This window comes from Pavona decussata, unplaced genomic scaffold (genome assembly GCF_977016875.1).
Source record: "Pavona decussata unplaced genomic scaffold, jaPavDecu1.1 SCAFFOLD_6, whole genome shotgun sequence".
Classification (NCBI taxonomy): domain Eukaryota; kingdom Metazoa; phylum Cnidaria; class Anthozoa; order Scleractinia; family Agariciidae; genus Pavona; species Pavona decussata.
This window is the reverse complement of record NW_028145430.1, coordinates 4,745,001-4,762,500: the sequence shown is the minus strand read 5'-3', so window position 1 is coordinate 4,762,500 and position 17,500 is coordinate 4,745,001. Positions and strand designations below refer to the sequence as shown.

Sequence of the window (17,500 nt, the reverse complement as noted above, 5' to 3'; positions counted from 1 at the left end):
CCCACAAGTGGTCGAGCGGTTCTTGTGTTATTTATTTTTCTTTGAATTTTTAAATCTGATAAGTGTGTAAATATGTACAGTGATAAGGGAAATAGTCTTTACAAAACACTCATATTTTCGTGTAGTCCAAAAAACAATATTTTAATTTGTGTCAAACTATTTCATTTTTTGTAAATTACTCTGTTTGCTTACTTCAATATACAAGACATTTTAATTAGCAAAGAAAGCCAGGTGCTTTTTTAAAGAAAGATGTCATACTGTACGTAAGATATTTTTATGATAGGAAATTTTTTATCTTCTTTTGTTGAATGATGTTAAAACATAATTTTTAATAAGTAATTAAATTAAAATGATTTACAAATTGAGAAAACAATGTAGCTGGTGGCTCAGTAGTAACCCTTGACTTAAAAAAAGGCACATGCCCCTATTTTCATTGTAACATTCCTGGAAATTTCATGATACTGAAAGCTGTTAATTGAGTTTTGTGTTTCTCTTTTGTATGACAAACAAAAAATTAAAATTGGTGATAGTTGACTGGAACTTCTCATAAAATTGTAAATTATTTTGATTTTGTGACATCTCCCAGGCTTCATCTTTTTTTTTTTTTAATTTAGATGTGTTCTTTGCCAAATAAATCTTCAAGTGAATGTATTAAATTAACAGGAAAGAATTAACAGCTAAACTGATTTTGTTATAGGATTCAATGTCACTGTGATCTGATAATGATAAATTATTTATTTTGAATAAAAAAAATTGTCCGAAAGGTTTCTCCATTTGGTCACAAATTTGGTAATGTAATTAGAATGTATAGTGACACTGTAAATATTTTTTAAGATATTTACTAGACCAATGTGAACAGTGTGATTATGAATGAAAATGAATAAAAAGAGTGTGTATCTTAATTAGCTTTCCAGACATGACCCCTTCCTCTTTTGACAGGTCACGGCCTATAATTTGTTACTGGTCTTACATCAAGCTTTTAAGTTCACTACACTCTTCTCCTAATGGATGTGTCAGTTCTCGTTAAACCGCCGTTAAACCTCCGAGACCTGCTTGCTCGAGTCCACAAATTATGCTCTCACAAGAACCTCCACTTCCATCCACCAAAGATTTACAGTCAAACCTGTATAAAGCGGACACCCTCGCGACCCTTGCAGGCTCCCTTAGAATTCGTCTTAAAAGAGTCATATTGATATTCCGCAGTATTAAAATACCTTAAAAGGGTCAAATACTATTTTCGTGAACGGAAAGGTGTTTCGCAGACTGAAAACCAGATGGGGTCTATTCACCAGCAGAAAAATCTACTGTTCCGGCCCAAACAAAATAACAGATCTTATTCATACAAAACTACATCTTGGACCCGAGTGGCGTATTTTCTATTTTCCTCACCAATAAGATCACTGATGACGTTATTCTCGGTTGTCTATGTGAACAGTCGGTGATAATTAAGTGAGCAATAGATTTGTCTCTATAATAAAAAGAAAATTACATGGTGGCTTCAAGATATGAATTTTATTTTCTTGTGTTAAATCAAAAAACAACATTTTACTGGTTGTTTTTACCACTCGAAAATAAAATTCATATCTTCGCGGCGCCGTGTAATATCTTCTATTTAACCATTCATGGACAAATGGTCTGTTTACAAGGAGAGGGAATACCTCTGGAAGAAAAAATGTGATATTTGTCAACGAGCTAAGTTACAAAACGTAGAAGAGACTAAACAACATCTCAACGACAGATTTGGTGAACACAAATGTGCAATCAAAGAAGCCATTAAACAACGTCAGATTGGTCAATCCATCGCCGATTTCAGATCATTTTACTCTTCCGAGCCATTCAGTCAACAACATGCGGTAGAACTCACTCCGCTGGAGCTCATCAACTTCAAAAGAGACGGCATTGGGAAAGCTGGGAAAGCATTTTTAATTTCCAAGACTGTTGAACCCAAGAGGATGAACAGACGCGATGAGACTTAATCTGTCTGTATCTCTATAATCTTGTCATAGCTTCTACACACGTTTCTGCTTTCTGTGTTTATCAACCAATCATATCTCAACTATTCATTAGTTTCATTTTAAACATTGTAACCGTTTATTTCTAATTTTTACTTAGCTTTTTTGCGGCCCCTGAAGAATGTTGGTTTTGTCTGACCAAAATATTGGGAAAAATAACCGTTTGTAGCTGTGCGATCTTAAGGTTTACAGGCCTAAGAGGTGCACGGGCGCTGGGGACGAGATTAGTCAGTCTAGGAGGCTCGGCAGCTCGGCAGCGTGGCTGAAAAAAGCGGGAACTGACGCGGGAACTAATGTTGGAACTAATGTAATGTTGGCGGTTGATGTTCAGTTGCAGTTGTTTTTACATGTTCTTTTTTCCATATTCGCTGGCTTTTACCATCTGTTTGTTGGTTTGAAACACTTCTTGGACACACACAGGTACGTATATTAAGTCTGGTTATTTTCAAATACTTGTGGATATACTTGTGTGCTCAGTGCATGGGGGTCCGATCGTTCCAAGTAAGATCGTTCCACAATCAAGTCAGATCGTTCCAGAATATAGTCAGTTGGTTCCACTTAGAAAGAGTCAAGAAAACATTCTTACTCGAAGAAAATGTAACAATACGCTTTCTTAATTGAAAAACTTATTCAGACAGACCTGTGTTCTTGCTTGAAAAGCAAATTCGTTCAATTTTCGCCTGGAATGAAGCCGACCGAGCAAACTGCGAGTCACTAAAGCACAATTTCTCAACTGTCTTAAACTGAGTACGTTTTTCGGTAATTTCACCAAAGCTATTTGAAATATGACAAATCGATCAATTTAACAGAAAGCAGGGTGAAATTCACATTCAAACCTGTAGTATTTTGTAGAGTGGATTCCCAGAGAACGCAAAAATTTCTGAGAATGTCTACAGCTCACGTGATGATTTGCAGATCTTGTTTACGATCGCACATGTTTCGCCTTGACACAAAATCTCGAACAGGAATTTCTTCGCTATGAAATCACTGATTTCCTCTTTTTAAGCAGCCGAGTGTTCCTTAGAAGTTGTTCTTTTGATTTACAGTATTGAAAACCTGTGTTTCCTTTCAAGAACCACAAATTGCCACGCATGAAAGACACGGCAGCCATTTTGAATTGAATACAATGATCTTCCGTATAAGTAAAGTTGACTGAGATCTCATCAACCTGTCGTGGTGAACTGGACCCAACATTGGGTAAATTCTGCAATTCCTAAAGCTTCTGATTTATGGACTTTTGCACAACAAGGTAGCATAGTAGCAACTGACCTTCAAAGAAGGCAGTAGCCATAAAAAACGTTACATGTTTACTGATGTTATGTTTTATTTTGTTTATTCACTCTTTGCATGACATTTCCAGTTGAACTCTACATCACGTTTATGACAAAGCGGTGCCTTGGACTGTCAGTGAGTCTTTTATAAAGACTAAAGAGCTAAAATAAATTCTGGCTCACAGCATGGGGCTTGGGCTCCTAACTTTCAGTTTTCTTAGGCTGTAACCTTGAAAAGATTAAAACAGCGAGCACTGGTCATAAAACGTATTAGGCCGTTTGTTTCCAATCAGTCAATGAAAATAATTTAAACACAATTAGTCCAATTATTAATATTATTTATTATATCCCATTTGAGAATCAGCATGGGTTCTGTTGGCTAGCATAAAGAAATGAAAATCATGTATGCATAGATCACACACATCCTGCATGCAACTAGGATCAGTAGTGTTAAAAGTTAAAGTGCAAGATGCTGGTGAACAGAGAATGATTGCAAATTTTAAGCTTGGTTAAGTTTACATTTATTCTTGCTGCTACTAGCTTAAGGTTATCCTTGTGGCACTGATACATTTTTCTGACCTCATATCATTTTGAAAAGAAAGAGGTGAAGAACTGTCAGGCCAGCTGATTGCCTTTCAGGTTTGGAGCTGCATGTTGGAGTGAGCTTCACACTTCCAACAAATGTGTTGCCTGGTTGGTAAATTCAAACATATACAGACACTATCCCCTGCAACATCAAGGTTTTATAATGAGCATTCTGCTACGATTGGTTTAAATAGTTGTGACCCTTACTAGCAATGCTGTGGGTTAATGGCTATCAAAGAAATGCATTTTCCAGGCACCATCACACATCTTGCACAATTGCACCTGATGTGAACATTTGTTTCATTATGATGCTCATTGGTGATTTCCATGTGGAGGTTGGAGGAATGAAGAGCATTTGTTCACTTAGCTATTATATACAGGAGAGGGGAAGAAACAAAAAACAACCCAGGAAACTCTAGACTAAAATCCAAATGACAGAGGGAAACCTACACTTGATTGTGAAAGGGTTCTTGTTAAAGGGTTAATTCTGCCAAAGATGCTTATGCTTTAAGATATGACTTATAGCCTTATGGATGGCAAATTAAAGGCGTAAATATTGTCCTTTTTTGGGAAGACCTAACCCTTTCTACTGTCATGGCAAACCAGCTCCGATTGAATGTTGCAGAATATTTGTCTGGAACCTGAAGTATGTTATGCCACCAGCCCTTTATATCCTCCCTCTATTCTTATAGAAATGTGCTGAAAAGCCACCAATTACTCCACACGTAGCCTGGTCCACTTCTCTGAGAATATGGCAACAAATGCATGAATGGCTTACAAAGGCAAATCCTTTATCTATGAAACCTGCTTCAGTTGGGTGGGGAGGGGTGGGGGATGGGCGTGCCTCCTGGAAGAATGAGCTATCCTGGGTTATCATGGGAAACTGCAATGTGCCACGCCCTACCTCACATCTCTTCTCTTCCCCACAGACCTTGGGTCTTGAAGCACCCAAGTCTCCGACCAACCTCTCTTTGCCTTGGCTCAGTTCTGGCTAAGGGTCCCAAGGGATGGTATCACTGTTGACATTTCTTTCATTGGAAAGAGGCAAAAAATATTTCCTCTTGCCTGCATTCTCTTAGCCTTAGTCTAGTGGGTCTAGTATTCCTTTCCTCACCCTTACTGTACTGGACAGTTGACAGGACATGCCATCATCTGTTACACTTGTAGCAACGAAACAACTCTGCACCACTCAACAATCTCTGGGAGACTTCACAAACACTGGACAGATTGCTTGTTACACAGGATTGGACAGAAAGATTCTGTGAGGATCTGGGTACTGCGCAGTAACTTTGTCATCTGTTCCAGGAGTCGTGCTGCCACCTGATGAAGAGAACAGTAAGTTCCTTCTATGGCTCGTGATGATGAGCTGTTCCATTACCCATGAATCCTCCTGGCCAGCAAAGCTCTGGTCAATCTTCCACATCTTGATGCACTGCAGGAGGCAAGCAGTCAGCTGAGCAATGACCAAGTCACAACTCTAGCAGTTCCAGACTTTGATGCTGAACATTTTGCGTCAGTTACCATTCCCAGTGCTGTTGAGAGGCATTCACAACAGCACTTGCTTGATCCCGTCATAGTCACCAGCAGCCTCTCCTTAGAGGACAGAAGAGGCTTCTTGGGGACATCCTGCAAGGAAAACACTGAACTTTGTAACCGTTCTAGTTCTCTAAATTCTGCAGTTGGGTGTGGGAGTGTAGTTAGTTAGGATAACAGTTAGGACCATTGACCTTTAGATTAGATAATCTAACCATGGGTACCCAATAACCTAGCAATAGCCATAACATTGACCATAACTTCTAACGCTAACTTCCTAATTGTAGTCCTGACTAACCACAACCCCATCCTTTACTTCAAAATGAATTGGACCGGAACGGTTACAAAGTTCAGTGTTCTCCTTTCGGGGAGTCCTTTAGAAGTTTCTTCTCTCCCCTCAGGAAAGGCTGCTGATGACTGTGACAGGATCGAGTAGGTGCTGTTGTGAATGTCTAACCACTCTGGGGATGGTTACTATTGTTAATGTTGAGCATCACAGTCTGGAACTGCTGGAGTTCTGATTCAGTCATTGTTTAGCTTACTACGCACCTTCTGCAATGCATCAAGATCCGGAAGATTGTCCAGAGCTCTGCTGGACAAGAGGATTCATTGGTCATGGAACAGTTCATCATCACATTTCAGAGAAAGAACTTACTGTTCTTTTCATTCAGTGGCAGTACCACCCCTGGAGCCGGTCACACAGACACTGAGTAGTAACCGGAACCTCACAGAATCCTTCTGTTCTGTCCTGTGTCACAAGCAATCTGTACAATGTTCGTAAAGTCTACTAGAGATCGTAAAGTGGTACAGAGTCATTTCATTGCTCCAAGTGCAATGGTTGAGGGCCACTGTATACAGAAATGAAGGCCAACAAAGGGAACACATCACTTCTTCTCCCCTTTCTAAACCAAGCTTTCACTGAAAAAGCAGAGCAAGAGTAAATATTTCTCTGATCCAATGTAGAAATTCAATATTGATATTATTCTAAGTAGTTGTACAGCTCCTGAAGCAGACTCGTACCCAGTCTTTTTTCCTTTTTTTTGTATTTTTTTTTAAACACACACGTTACAGTGCTTACAATAACTTACGACTAACTTAACGACGATGAATTGAGGCGCGCGGGGTGTCACGGGAAGAGGCGCCTCTTCCTATGACACCCCACGCACCTCAATCTATCCTCTTGTCCAATCTTCTCACCCCATAAAACACATATATAGCCACTGGATACGAGTCTGTTCCTGAGGTGATTAATTTGTGTCCTAACCTTCACCATAATACTAAACCTTTCTATAACCTTGTTCTTTTGCTATCGCTAAAGCCAACTTAAGCATGCCTAGGCCTTCTCTTTTTGTAATGCTCATCCTGACCTCTTACTTATGTTCATGTTCATGCACTAATTTTAATCCTTGCTTTCTGTATGCACATGACTCAAATTGATTTCCCATTTCAGGGACGGTACCAGGACTCCAGTTAGGATTGATCCAAGTCAGGAGAGATTTGTCAGAGACTTAGGCACTTTGAAACCTGGGGTCTGTAGGGTGGGGTAGGGAAGCAAGGTAGGACATGGTATACTGTGGCTTTCCTTGGAACCCCAAGACCACTCATTCCTTCAGGCAGCACAGGGGGGGGGGGGGGGTGGGGGTCACCCCAACTGAAGCAGGTTTTATAGATCTAGAGTTGCCTTACTGGCCTTATTGATATAGCTGGGTGAACATATGTTCTTCTTGTGGGTATTACCAATGAACAATTTGAAGATCGATGGTGCTCTGTGGTCACCCGTTCCAATGGACATATCCAGGAATACACCATTTTAAATGCCAGCCAGTAAAACAATGTGAGAATGTCATTTTATGGGGACTGTTGACTGTTGTGACTGTTTAGGAAGGCCACATCAGCAGCAGAAGAGCAGCGCCAGCAAGAAGACCAGCGTGCACAAGACCGACTGGGAAGGTGTTATGTAACTTTTCTCACATGCTTTTATATAAGACAAAATAGCTTTTTGTCTAGTCAGGGTGATCTCATATTTCAGTTTTGTTGCCGCATGGGTCAGACCCCTACATTTTTAGTTGCCGATTTTCATATTTTCCAAAGGAAACATACCTTTTTAAAACGATAAATTGAAAGAGGAACTACAAAGGAGTACCCAACGGTTTCCACGTTTAAAAACCAAGAAATAACGGGAAAATTATGCTTTAAGGACAAATTGCAGTTTTACCAATCCAACTAGCGAGCAGACATCTTAAATCACTGACTTTCTGTGTAATTCTCAAGTTCTTCTGGGAATTGAACTATCCGAAAATAACAGATTTGATTGTGAAGTAGTGCTGAAGTGCTAGTCTAATTGACTAATTCTTCTTGCCAAATTTTCAAAAAACATGCTCTGCACATGTAGATAAATTTGCTTCGAAATGGACTTGTAGTTCTTTCAAATCACTTAAATGTATCTCGTCTCGCATTAAGAACTATATGCATTTTTTTCCTCTGGCTTGAAAAAAGACTTACTGATAAATTTTTCATTTAGGAAAGCTTTTTGTCTGTTTTCCTTTCTATTTTCGTTGATGAAACTTGACGCCTGCACACTATTGTGTAAAAAAAAACACGTGCTCTAGCGAGAAGATCAAATTCAGCCATGTTATGGAAGGATCACATTTTTACTTTCAAGTTTTTTTTGGAAAATTTTTGCTTCGCTACTAGTGAGTTTTATTGAATAATCAGTAATTTTAAAGTACATTTTTTCAGTTTTTGTTTTGCCCTGTAAGTTTCGTTGCTGCACATCGGGTTGGAAATTACCACTTTGCAAATTTGGTGAATGTTTGGAAAACCTGTAGATAGATAGATAGATAGATAGATAGATAGATAGATAGATAGATAGATAGATAGATAGATAGATAGATAGATAGATAGATAGATAGATAGATAGATAGATAGATAGATAGATAGATAGATAGATAGATAGATAGATAGATAGATAGATAGATAGATAGATAGATAGCCTTTATTTTAAAACGATGAGTATTAAAGCTACATGAGCTTGTGGGGTCGTTTGCAATTAACTAATCACAAGTAAACTAAAGAAGCTAAAAACAAGGGGTATATACAGACAAAATGTTTGAACTAAATTAACGCTTACAAATATGAAATCATGAGCATAAAATTAAGTATATACAAAGTCATCTTTTCTAAAATTACAAGTGGATGCAGACGTTATCTTAAAGCTGAATTCATTAAAATTAGCTTGAGATTTAAGCTTTAGCCTGAGATCACGATAAGGAATGTTATTTGTCAGGGCACTACAGTTGTTGGTCACTGCATTCCACAGGACTGAGCCTCTAAACGCGACAGAGTCTTTCATGTAACGCGTGTTGAAGCGTGGAACAATTAAAGAAGCGCAAGTCCGGGTTGAATAGTTTGTGGCCTGTTTCTTAGAAATCAGGTCGATTAATGTGGCAGGTAACCTATAGTAACAGCTGTAGTAACAGCTCGTAGAAGAAAGACTTAAAATCCAAACTGAAAGTCTGTTCCAGCGAGAGTATGGGCACTAGTTAATGTGAGTTTGTATTCTTGTAGAAACTAAACTTTGCTATGACTGGATGTAGCCCCTCGCCATTTGTGTTATGTTTACCAAAACCACGTGCACGTTCTGTCGATATTCTGTCAATCCCGTCTTCTACTTCAGGTTGTCTTCTAGAAAGGAGTAAAGCAGTGATTCAGTCTTGGCACTGGATTCATTTCTTTCTTCTGAAATGCCATGAAATATTAAACTGTTTCTCCAACTGTGGCTTTCTAATTAAATTGCTTGTTCCTTGTTAAAGTTCACACTTTCTGTCAGGTTGTCCACACCTTTCTCCTGAGCTCAGAATTGGTCTTTGCTTGAGTGTCAACTCGTTCAGTCAAAGCTTCGATGGACCCATGAACAAACGCAAAAGCTTTTTTTGAAGATCAATATTTACTTTCTTCAACTGCTTTTGCTGTTCTTTTATGCTTGTCAATTTGTGCCACCCTAGTCAGAACCAGGTTAAGTTTATGATTCATCTTGGCTATAATGTCGGTCACGTTACGGCAACTGCTGATCACAAGAAAATATAATAAGCTGATCTCAAAAGAACAAAGTAATGAAGAAAATCTAGAATGACTTCAGTTGTAAAATTTGTTATCCAAAATTGTCTCTGCAAGCTTATACCAAATTTCTAGTGGCTTTAATATGGAAATTGTCAATGTTGAAATGTCCCTTTCTGAAATGTAAACACGAATCAACAACGAAAGAATAATGAAAGCTATTCCAGCCAAAAATGTCATTCAAATAATCAATACCTATGCTTTAAAGAGTAAAACAGCTTGGGATTTTATTTCGTGTGTGGAAAAGCACGTTTAATTTTTGCACTCAGATGGCTTTGTGAGGCAGATTACAGAAGTTAAAGAATTTTGGCTGAATTTTGACTGCTGTTAAAAAGGATATCAACATTTAAAACAAAATTTTTTTTTTGCCGCTGTAATTTCCCGGTTCTTGTAAAATCCTTTCAAGTCCAAGGTTTGATTTCAAGGTTAGAGCAGAAAGTAGACTCTTTCAAATCCCATCACAAAATGTATTTTCATAGCTTTTAAGATCTCCATTTCCTCTACTTCATTGATTGGCCATTCTTCAGGGATTTCTTTCCATTCTGGGTTCCACGGGGATGTATCCTTATTGCAAAGGGAAAAACAATTTAGGACAAATCTGTAAGCCGTTTTATTTTATAATAAAACCGTGTGTTCACATCCGACTTGTTTAACTGTTACAGTTAGTTTTCTGATTCGATCCCAACAGTTCTGAATACAATCAGAAAATTGACCACCCAACTTACTTTCACACATGGTGACATAGTGTCTATTTACCTCAAAGGCAGTAGTCACAAACGTCTAGGTTTCTGATGAGAATCAAACCTATGATGTTCTATACACTGTTTCTAGCTACTGGCAATAGACCAAACCACACCTAAGGTGTTAAATCCAAAGCATTAGGTTTCATGTCAGTCCACAATTTTTGAGCATCTACAAGAGTTTACATGAACTCACTTTCCTGTCTGTAATCTGTTGCCTCACCAGTTCTTCCATCTACAGAGGGCATCAGCATTTGCAACAAAAATCTGCATCAATTCTTGCACCGCCTGCCTAGATTAGCTCGCTATTTGCAGGCGGTGCTCATTTGTAAGTTTAACAAAACTTGGAAACATTTCTAGAGTTTTAATGGGCCCACACTAAAATCATCATATCAACAAATAATCAGCTCTGAATGTAATTAATATGAACACCTGTCAACATTTCCATGTGGCAACCCTTACTGGCATGATGTGTAATGTGTCCCTCAAAGAAGACATTGTCAAAGTGGAGCACAATTGATCTAAGGTAGAAGCAGAGCAGGAAAAGCTTCAAATTTCCTAACGCAAAAGCTAGGGAAGCTGTTGTGGATGTAATTATGAAGTATGCAGGCTCTTTTCTCCAAATTTTGTTCTGATGGCTTTACTTCATGAATGGGGCCAAACATATCTAACATTCCAAAAAGAGTCAGAGCCTTTTTACTGGCTGCAGATTGGGATGCTAAAGAATAGAGAATGTTTCTCATTGTGCATCTATACCCGCCTTGGACGAGTGCGTACATCACAACAAGAGTTGTAATTGCTGTGGGCCATTCTACCCAACTCTGGGTTTAGGTCTTTTTTTTTAACATTCCTTTCCTCAGGCAGGAAAACTTTTCCACCTTTTTAGTATGCCATGTTCAATGTAGAAATTGGCCTGTGAGAACTGACTGAATGCCCTTTATACAGGAACAGAGAGCCTTATACTGGCTGCGGTTTGGGATGTTGAAAATAGTGAACATTACTCATTTTTGTCCCTCCCCGCCTTGGCGTGTCTACAGCTGACTACAAGAAATGTAAATGCTGTAGGCCATTCTTCCTAATCCTGGGTTTGGACAATTATTCTTATAAAACACCCCTTTCTTCAGGCAGTGGAGCATTTTGCACTCATTCAGCATGCAGAGTTGATTCTATAAAATTGTGAAGTATTAAACATTAAGTTGTGATATGACATTGAGAATGAGACATGGAGATTTTTTTCAATGCTGCAAGTAGGAGTATTGCTATTCCCCCCTGGACGGGATGCTAGGCCATCGCAGGGTTACAACCAGCGGTATATTGCCTGTACCCATTTATACACCTGGGTGAAGAGAGACAATGTGGAGCAAAGTTTCTTGTCTTAGGAAACAACAGAGCAATGAAGAGACCAACCTGGCCATGAACCACCGACCCTCCAAGTAAAAGTTTGACACCCTTACCACTACACCACCGCGCATCCACAGAGTTGTACCTACAATGAGCATTGTATACCATGACAAATCCCTGACCACTGTTTGCAGGACCAGAGAGCCTTTTACTGTCTGTGGCTTGTGATGTTAATGAAGAGACACTGGTTCTCATTGCGCATCTATTCCCGCTTTGGCAAGTCCATAGTTCACAACAAGAGTTCTAGTGCTGTGGGTCATTCTTCCCATTTCTGGGTTTAGGTGCTTTGATTTTATTTTTAAACGTCACTTTTCTCAGGCAATAAAGCCTTGGTTTTTCACTTTTTCAGTATGCAGTGTTTAGTCTGAAAATTCGCCGGTGAGAACTGAATGAATTCGCTTTCTACAGGAACAACGAGCCTTTTACTTAAGTGTAGATTGCTTTGTTAGACTGGTTTTGAATGAGAATTTTTAAAGAAAGAGATATTGAACTTTTCTATATAACATTGACGCTAAAACATGGATATTTTTTTAATAGCTGATGAAACCTGTGGTGAAACATTTTCCAGTTTGAAGTAAAACAACCACAAAATAGTTGGCAATATATGGTCGTTTTTGGAAAGTAATAATTAACTGGCGAATGTCTTGGCAGTGAGAATACAGGACGGAACAGTTTGATTATTATGAATTCCACTTAATAAATTTAAAATTTAATACAAGAAGTTTACATTGCTTTGTTAGACTGGTTTTGAAAGCAATCTGTCACAGTGATTAAAATTAAAATGATATGATAGAGACCCCCATGAAGGAGTTCATCTCCTTTTTGTATTGTCAGTGTAATATGTTTAGTTTCTTTAATTTCAACGTTGCCAAGTGTTTTGGTTTGTGTTCACTCATAAGTGCTTTTTAAGGTTTGTCTCTCAACTAGTAACAACTGAAGAAGGCTGACATCCAAAGAAGAAGTCCAAAAGGGGATCCTCCAGAAAGAAAGAAAATGCCTCATGCATGTAAGTGACCTTTGACTGGGGTGTAGCTGTCATAACATTACTGCAAAATAGACATTTCTGTAGGATGCTGTATTGAAGAGGTGTGGAAATTTACCTTCCTTTTGTTGCTTGCACAAAGGAATTTATATATCATGAAACTGAGATGAATGTAAACGGCCTTCAACTTCCACATTAAATACCTTAATGACTTGTCAAATGGTATTTTTTTCTTCAAATTTCCCCGTGTTCTAGAGTTTAGAAACAAGCATGATTCTGGACATTGAATAACTTTACAAATTTTCCCTCTATGCAGAATTTCATTCTTGTGCTCTGTGTAAATGACACCTGATTTTTGTAGCCGGACTCCTGTTAGTTGTCCCTTATTAAAATAAAACTTAAAAAGTCCTAGAAATAACGCAAAGATGCTCAAGGCCTCATGAAAGACTTAAAAGCTTTAGAGAGGAAGTGGTGAATACTTGTACATAACATTAGTTTTGCCCTTCTTTCAACTCCTGAAGAGAGCTTACGTGTTATAGCTGGTATAGAACTTAAATTTTTGTACTTTTTCCACAGTCACTAACAGCAACCAGGAACAGTTGTCAGATGCTCTTTAACAAATGATAACCAGTCAGTGAAAAGCATGTGGTAAGGAAAAGGTCACTAATGTATCACCAAACACAGTAATATTTTTTCCTAAATTCAAGCTTGTCTTTTGATCTTGTTCCTTCAAGGTTATCTCAAACATATATTGTAGGGTTATAAGAAATGGAAAACATGCTCTCAGGAAAGAGACACCACAACAACCACAATCTTATTTTGACAAAAAATGGAGTTAATTTCTGTGACCTTTGATTGCATTCTTTTTTTATGACATCATTTTCAGCGGGACAAGTTTTTGGAAGGCCAACCAAAACATAACTGATGATTTGGAAAGAGAAAACATCATACCAAATTGGGACTGCATCATCTACAATTCTACACCCTTGCAGCCAACTGCCACTCCTGGATACAACTGTACTCTCACAGCTTGAGCTGAACCTCAATCAACTAATGAAGAGCTGGATTTAGTGCACGTTGAGACAGATGACAACGCTCTGGGTATTTGCTAACTACATCAAAGAAATTTGTTGACACTTTTGGCTGTTTTTGAGGCCTCAACAGCCAAAAATGTCTCAAGTAAATATTTTAAATATTCCACACGTGAAAGTATATTATGTTTGTCCAGTGCCTTTCTGATGATCAAGGCTGTTAGCTTACAGGAGTCAGATTGCTTGAGGTCCAAAGTAATTTTTCTGGCCACCTAAATGTTTTACTCTAGCTTCTAACATTTCACAGATTGGGCTTGAACTTCACAGCTTCTGGCCTCACGGGGCTCCATCAAATTGGGCGATTCCAGAAAATATCCATACCATACCACGGACGGCTTTTAGGATTTCCGAAGGGGAGGGGGGGTTCACGATTATGGAATTCTGAGGGCATGGGGGGGGGGGGGGGGGCTATTGCGCGTTTTTTAATCAAGGAAATGTTGTTTTCAAAGTTTTGATTCGAAAGATTTAAGTACGATCAAGCATAATTATGTGCAGCGTACTGGTAGCGATCGCGCGTGTTTCCATTCTCAGCTTGTGAAACAGCGGCCGAAAAAGTCGCAATCTTTTAGTTTCGCTTCCTTCACTGTTTATTACTGGGTTTAGTGGACAGGTATTCCAGTCATCTTTGAGAGTAAGACACGGTTACAATTTGAAATGAAGAAAACGTGAGATCGCCTTTTGAAATTCTATGAACTCGATAATATTTATGCAAATTTGTAACGCTACGCCGAAGATGTAAACAAAGTCTGCTCAAAGGCAAGCGAGCGGCCACGTTGAAGTTTCCCCGGTTCCTTGTCAAATTCTACCGTACACGTTGTACGTTTTTTAATTAGGAAATGCTTTTTCCGAAGTTTTCATTCGAAAGATTCAAGTACAATCAACTATAATCTTGCGCAGCGTACTGCGTGCGCAGCAAAGATATTTCAGAAGCGATTGTGTTACATTCCGCGAAAAAGCCGCAATCTTGTCCACGTGCTCCGGCGTAAGAGTCGATCGATTGGAAGGCTGCTCTTGTGTGAGGGTTTAACCCAGTTAATGACTGCTACTTTTTTCAGTAACATTTTGTAAATAAAGTAGATAATTACAAAACGGCAACGATGTATGTTTACTCGTGAGGGACTCGGGCACGTGGAATCAAACATTCAAGACGCGCATTACATATCACTGATAAATTTGCATAAAGTTGTTTTCAATGTTGTTGACAATGGGTTTTCTTCTTCCTCGCTATAAGAGTTTGAAATAGTTAAGACTAGGTATTCGTAATGTGGTAATTGAAACCACAAGTTTTCTCTTGATAGCGCCTGGATTCACAAATACAATTTAATTGAATTTTTGGTTCAGAAACTGAAGCCGACTGAAGCATGCGAGGAGTCCTGGGATCCCAGACATTCTATGGATTTTGTGCGTGTATAAAAGAAGGGGTGAAAAGAAATAATTTTTGTTTTCATCCAATGCGTTGTTCTAGTTTCCTTCTTTTCGTAAAGGAGTTGAATGGCACAAGAAAACAAAGAGGAGTAAAACTGCCGTAAATGGTGTTTCTTATTATAGCCAAATTCGGACTTAAAAAGAAAATTTCACAGCCTGGCCACTAGCGGTAGGTTTTTCTTGTCGCTGAAGAGTAAAGCTTGTCGCCTAGCGCCGCCAGATCACAGCCCTGAGGAGGCATAAATTCATGTTCATTTGTTCATATAGGCGTTGCTAAAGTCGAAAATGTACTTCCCAGAAAAACCGGAAATTCTGAAGGGGAGGGGGGGTTCACGATTATGGAATTCTGAGGGCATGGGAGGGTAACGCATTTTGGAATTTCCGAAGGCAAGGGGGGGGTTAAAACATGGAAGCCGTCCGTTGTTGGGTATGGATATTTTCTGGAATTGCCCATTTTCTGTAGGTAACAGCCTAAATTTTTGATGCAAGATAAATAATTATTGTAGTATTTTACTCTATATCTTTATTACCAGTATCTAAAGTATTGGTCAAAAGAAATGGTCACATTTACCTTTGGCATGGACCACTGGGAGCCAACTCCTATGCAATTAACATGAACCGACTGCTATTATATCTGTTGACTCCTTTGAGCAGACTATTTATTTATTTAAAAATTACTTCTAGTAATTTGGGATAGTTCCCTTAACCATTTAAGCCCAGATAGTGACACACATGCAAATTCTCCTCACAATACAAGGCTGTGCTCTAAGGAAAATTTCAGGACGCCCTTCGGGCTCCCAAGCATTTTAACTTGGGTGCCCAGGCCTAAAAGATGGTCGCCCAAATCAAAAATTTCGGGGAGCCCTTCGGGCTCCCAAACATTTTAGCTGGGGTGCCTGGGCCTCCTAGTTGGTCACCCAAATTAATAAATCAGTCAGTTAATTATTAAAAATTAAACAGACTGTTTTTTGTAACAAGTCAAATATTATTTAATTCACACTTACAGAAGCAGTGCAAAACTATTTTTTAAAAATAAATAGTACACATATACCAAGGATAATCTGATTAACCTAAAACTATCTCATTGAAGTTCAATTCAAAGCATTATGTAAGCTTTGCAAAACACTATTTCGTTTGAACTCTGTATACTTAATTCTTTAGACAGAGTTTAAATTTGGAATTACAAATTACAAACTATGGTAGATCAATACTGTCAACGATGTAAATCATCTTTTATGAATTAGAAATATCTTCATCCATCTTTTCTTCAACAAAACATTGCCGCTATACTGCTGATGATCAGCGAATTCGCTAATTTTTAGCCAAAGCGTGCGAAAAAAAAAAAAAAAACGCATGTTGTCATATGAAACCCATCAAAGTTTTCGCGCCATGAGAAACAAGGCCAAAGCCGCCGAATTTTTCATGTTTTTCAATGGAAAAGTAAGTAATTAAGATTAAGGTCTGTTTAGGTAATTTTTATAAAAATGTTTCGGTTAAAAATAAGAAAACTATTCTTTTCACTAATCATTTAGGTTAAAAAGAAAATTCGCTTTGTGGCAAATGACTGAGATCCCGTGGCGACTTTCCCGGGAAAGCTGCCATGAATTTCCGCAACGAAACCCGTGGCCGTCCCAAAACTATTATCTTTTTTGAACAACTCATCTTGTTGGAAAGTCATCGTTTAAGAGCAGAACAGAAGTATTTTCTTTCCTATGTTATCGGTGAAATGTTCAGGACAAATGAGCTTTTTGTGGATTCGTTCGATTTTATTTTTAGTGGGTGAAACGTAATAACTTGTCACGACATCAAGGACAATGTGGGACTTGTAGAGTTTATACCCATTTCTAAAACAATCACAAAAAATAAACGTATCTTTTCTTGTTTTGTATGTGACCATACCGGGTTATAATTGCGAATTTAGAAGCCATAATTCCATCAGAGGTGGAGGTGTGGGAGCTTACATAAAGGAAACTTTGACCTTTAAATGCAGAAGTGACATCGAGGCCAAAGAACCTGACCTTGAACATCTGTGGCTTGAATTTCCCGGTAGAAATAAACATAGCAAGCTTCTTTTAGGAACAATGTATCGCTCGGAAAGAATGCTGACCTCAGCGGAATGGCTAGAGCGTTTTGAGAGCCTCCTTGGTTACCTAACTGCAACCTGGGATGGTCTTATAGTTGTGGCAGGAGACATCAACATAGATTTACTCGGACCAAATAAACCTACAACCAGCCAATACCAAGACATATTATCTTCATTAAACTTACATCAGCATGTACATAAACCAACCAGGACAACAGAGAAGACGAGCACACTTATAGATCATATAATCTCTAACTTTCC

General features: G+C 38.5%; 2 protein-coding genes and 1 long non-coding RNA gene across 3 annotated transcripts in view; all 3 read left to right on the top strand.

Annotated features, from left to right (window-relative positions):
* LOC146489321 (MAPK/MAK/MRK overlapping kinase-like) overlaps positions 1-902 on the top strand; it is a 33,099-nt gene extending 32,197 nt beyond the window's left edge. The window contains exon 15 of the mRNA XM_085107859.1: positions 1-902. This exon is cut by the window's left edge and continues 1,132 nt beyond it. The gene's annotated coding sequence lies outside the window, so the exon portion shown is untranslated.
* Positions 903-2,297: 1,395 nt separating this feature from the next.
* LOC146489320 (uncharacterized) lies at positions 2,298-14,021 on the top strand. The gene is made up of 4 exons (XR_014864267.1): positions 2,298-2,432; positions 12,569-12,664; positions 13,217-13,288; positions 13,527-14,021. It is a non-coding gene; the product is annotated as an uncharacterized LOC146489320 (long non-coding RNA).
* Positions 14,022-14,057: 36 nt separating this feature from the next.
* Positions 14,058-17,500, top strand: part of LOC146489319 (uncharacterized) — a 9,642-nt gene continuing 6,199 nt past the window's right edge. Inside the window, exon 1 of the mRNA XM_085107670.1 lies at positions 14,058-17,500. This exon is cut by the window's right edge and continues 4,845 nt beyond it. Coding sequence (XP_084963796.1) covers positions 17,238-17,500 — 263 coding nt within the window. The 5' untranslated portion in view covers positions 14,058-17,237.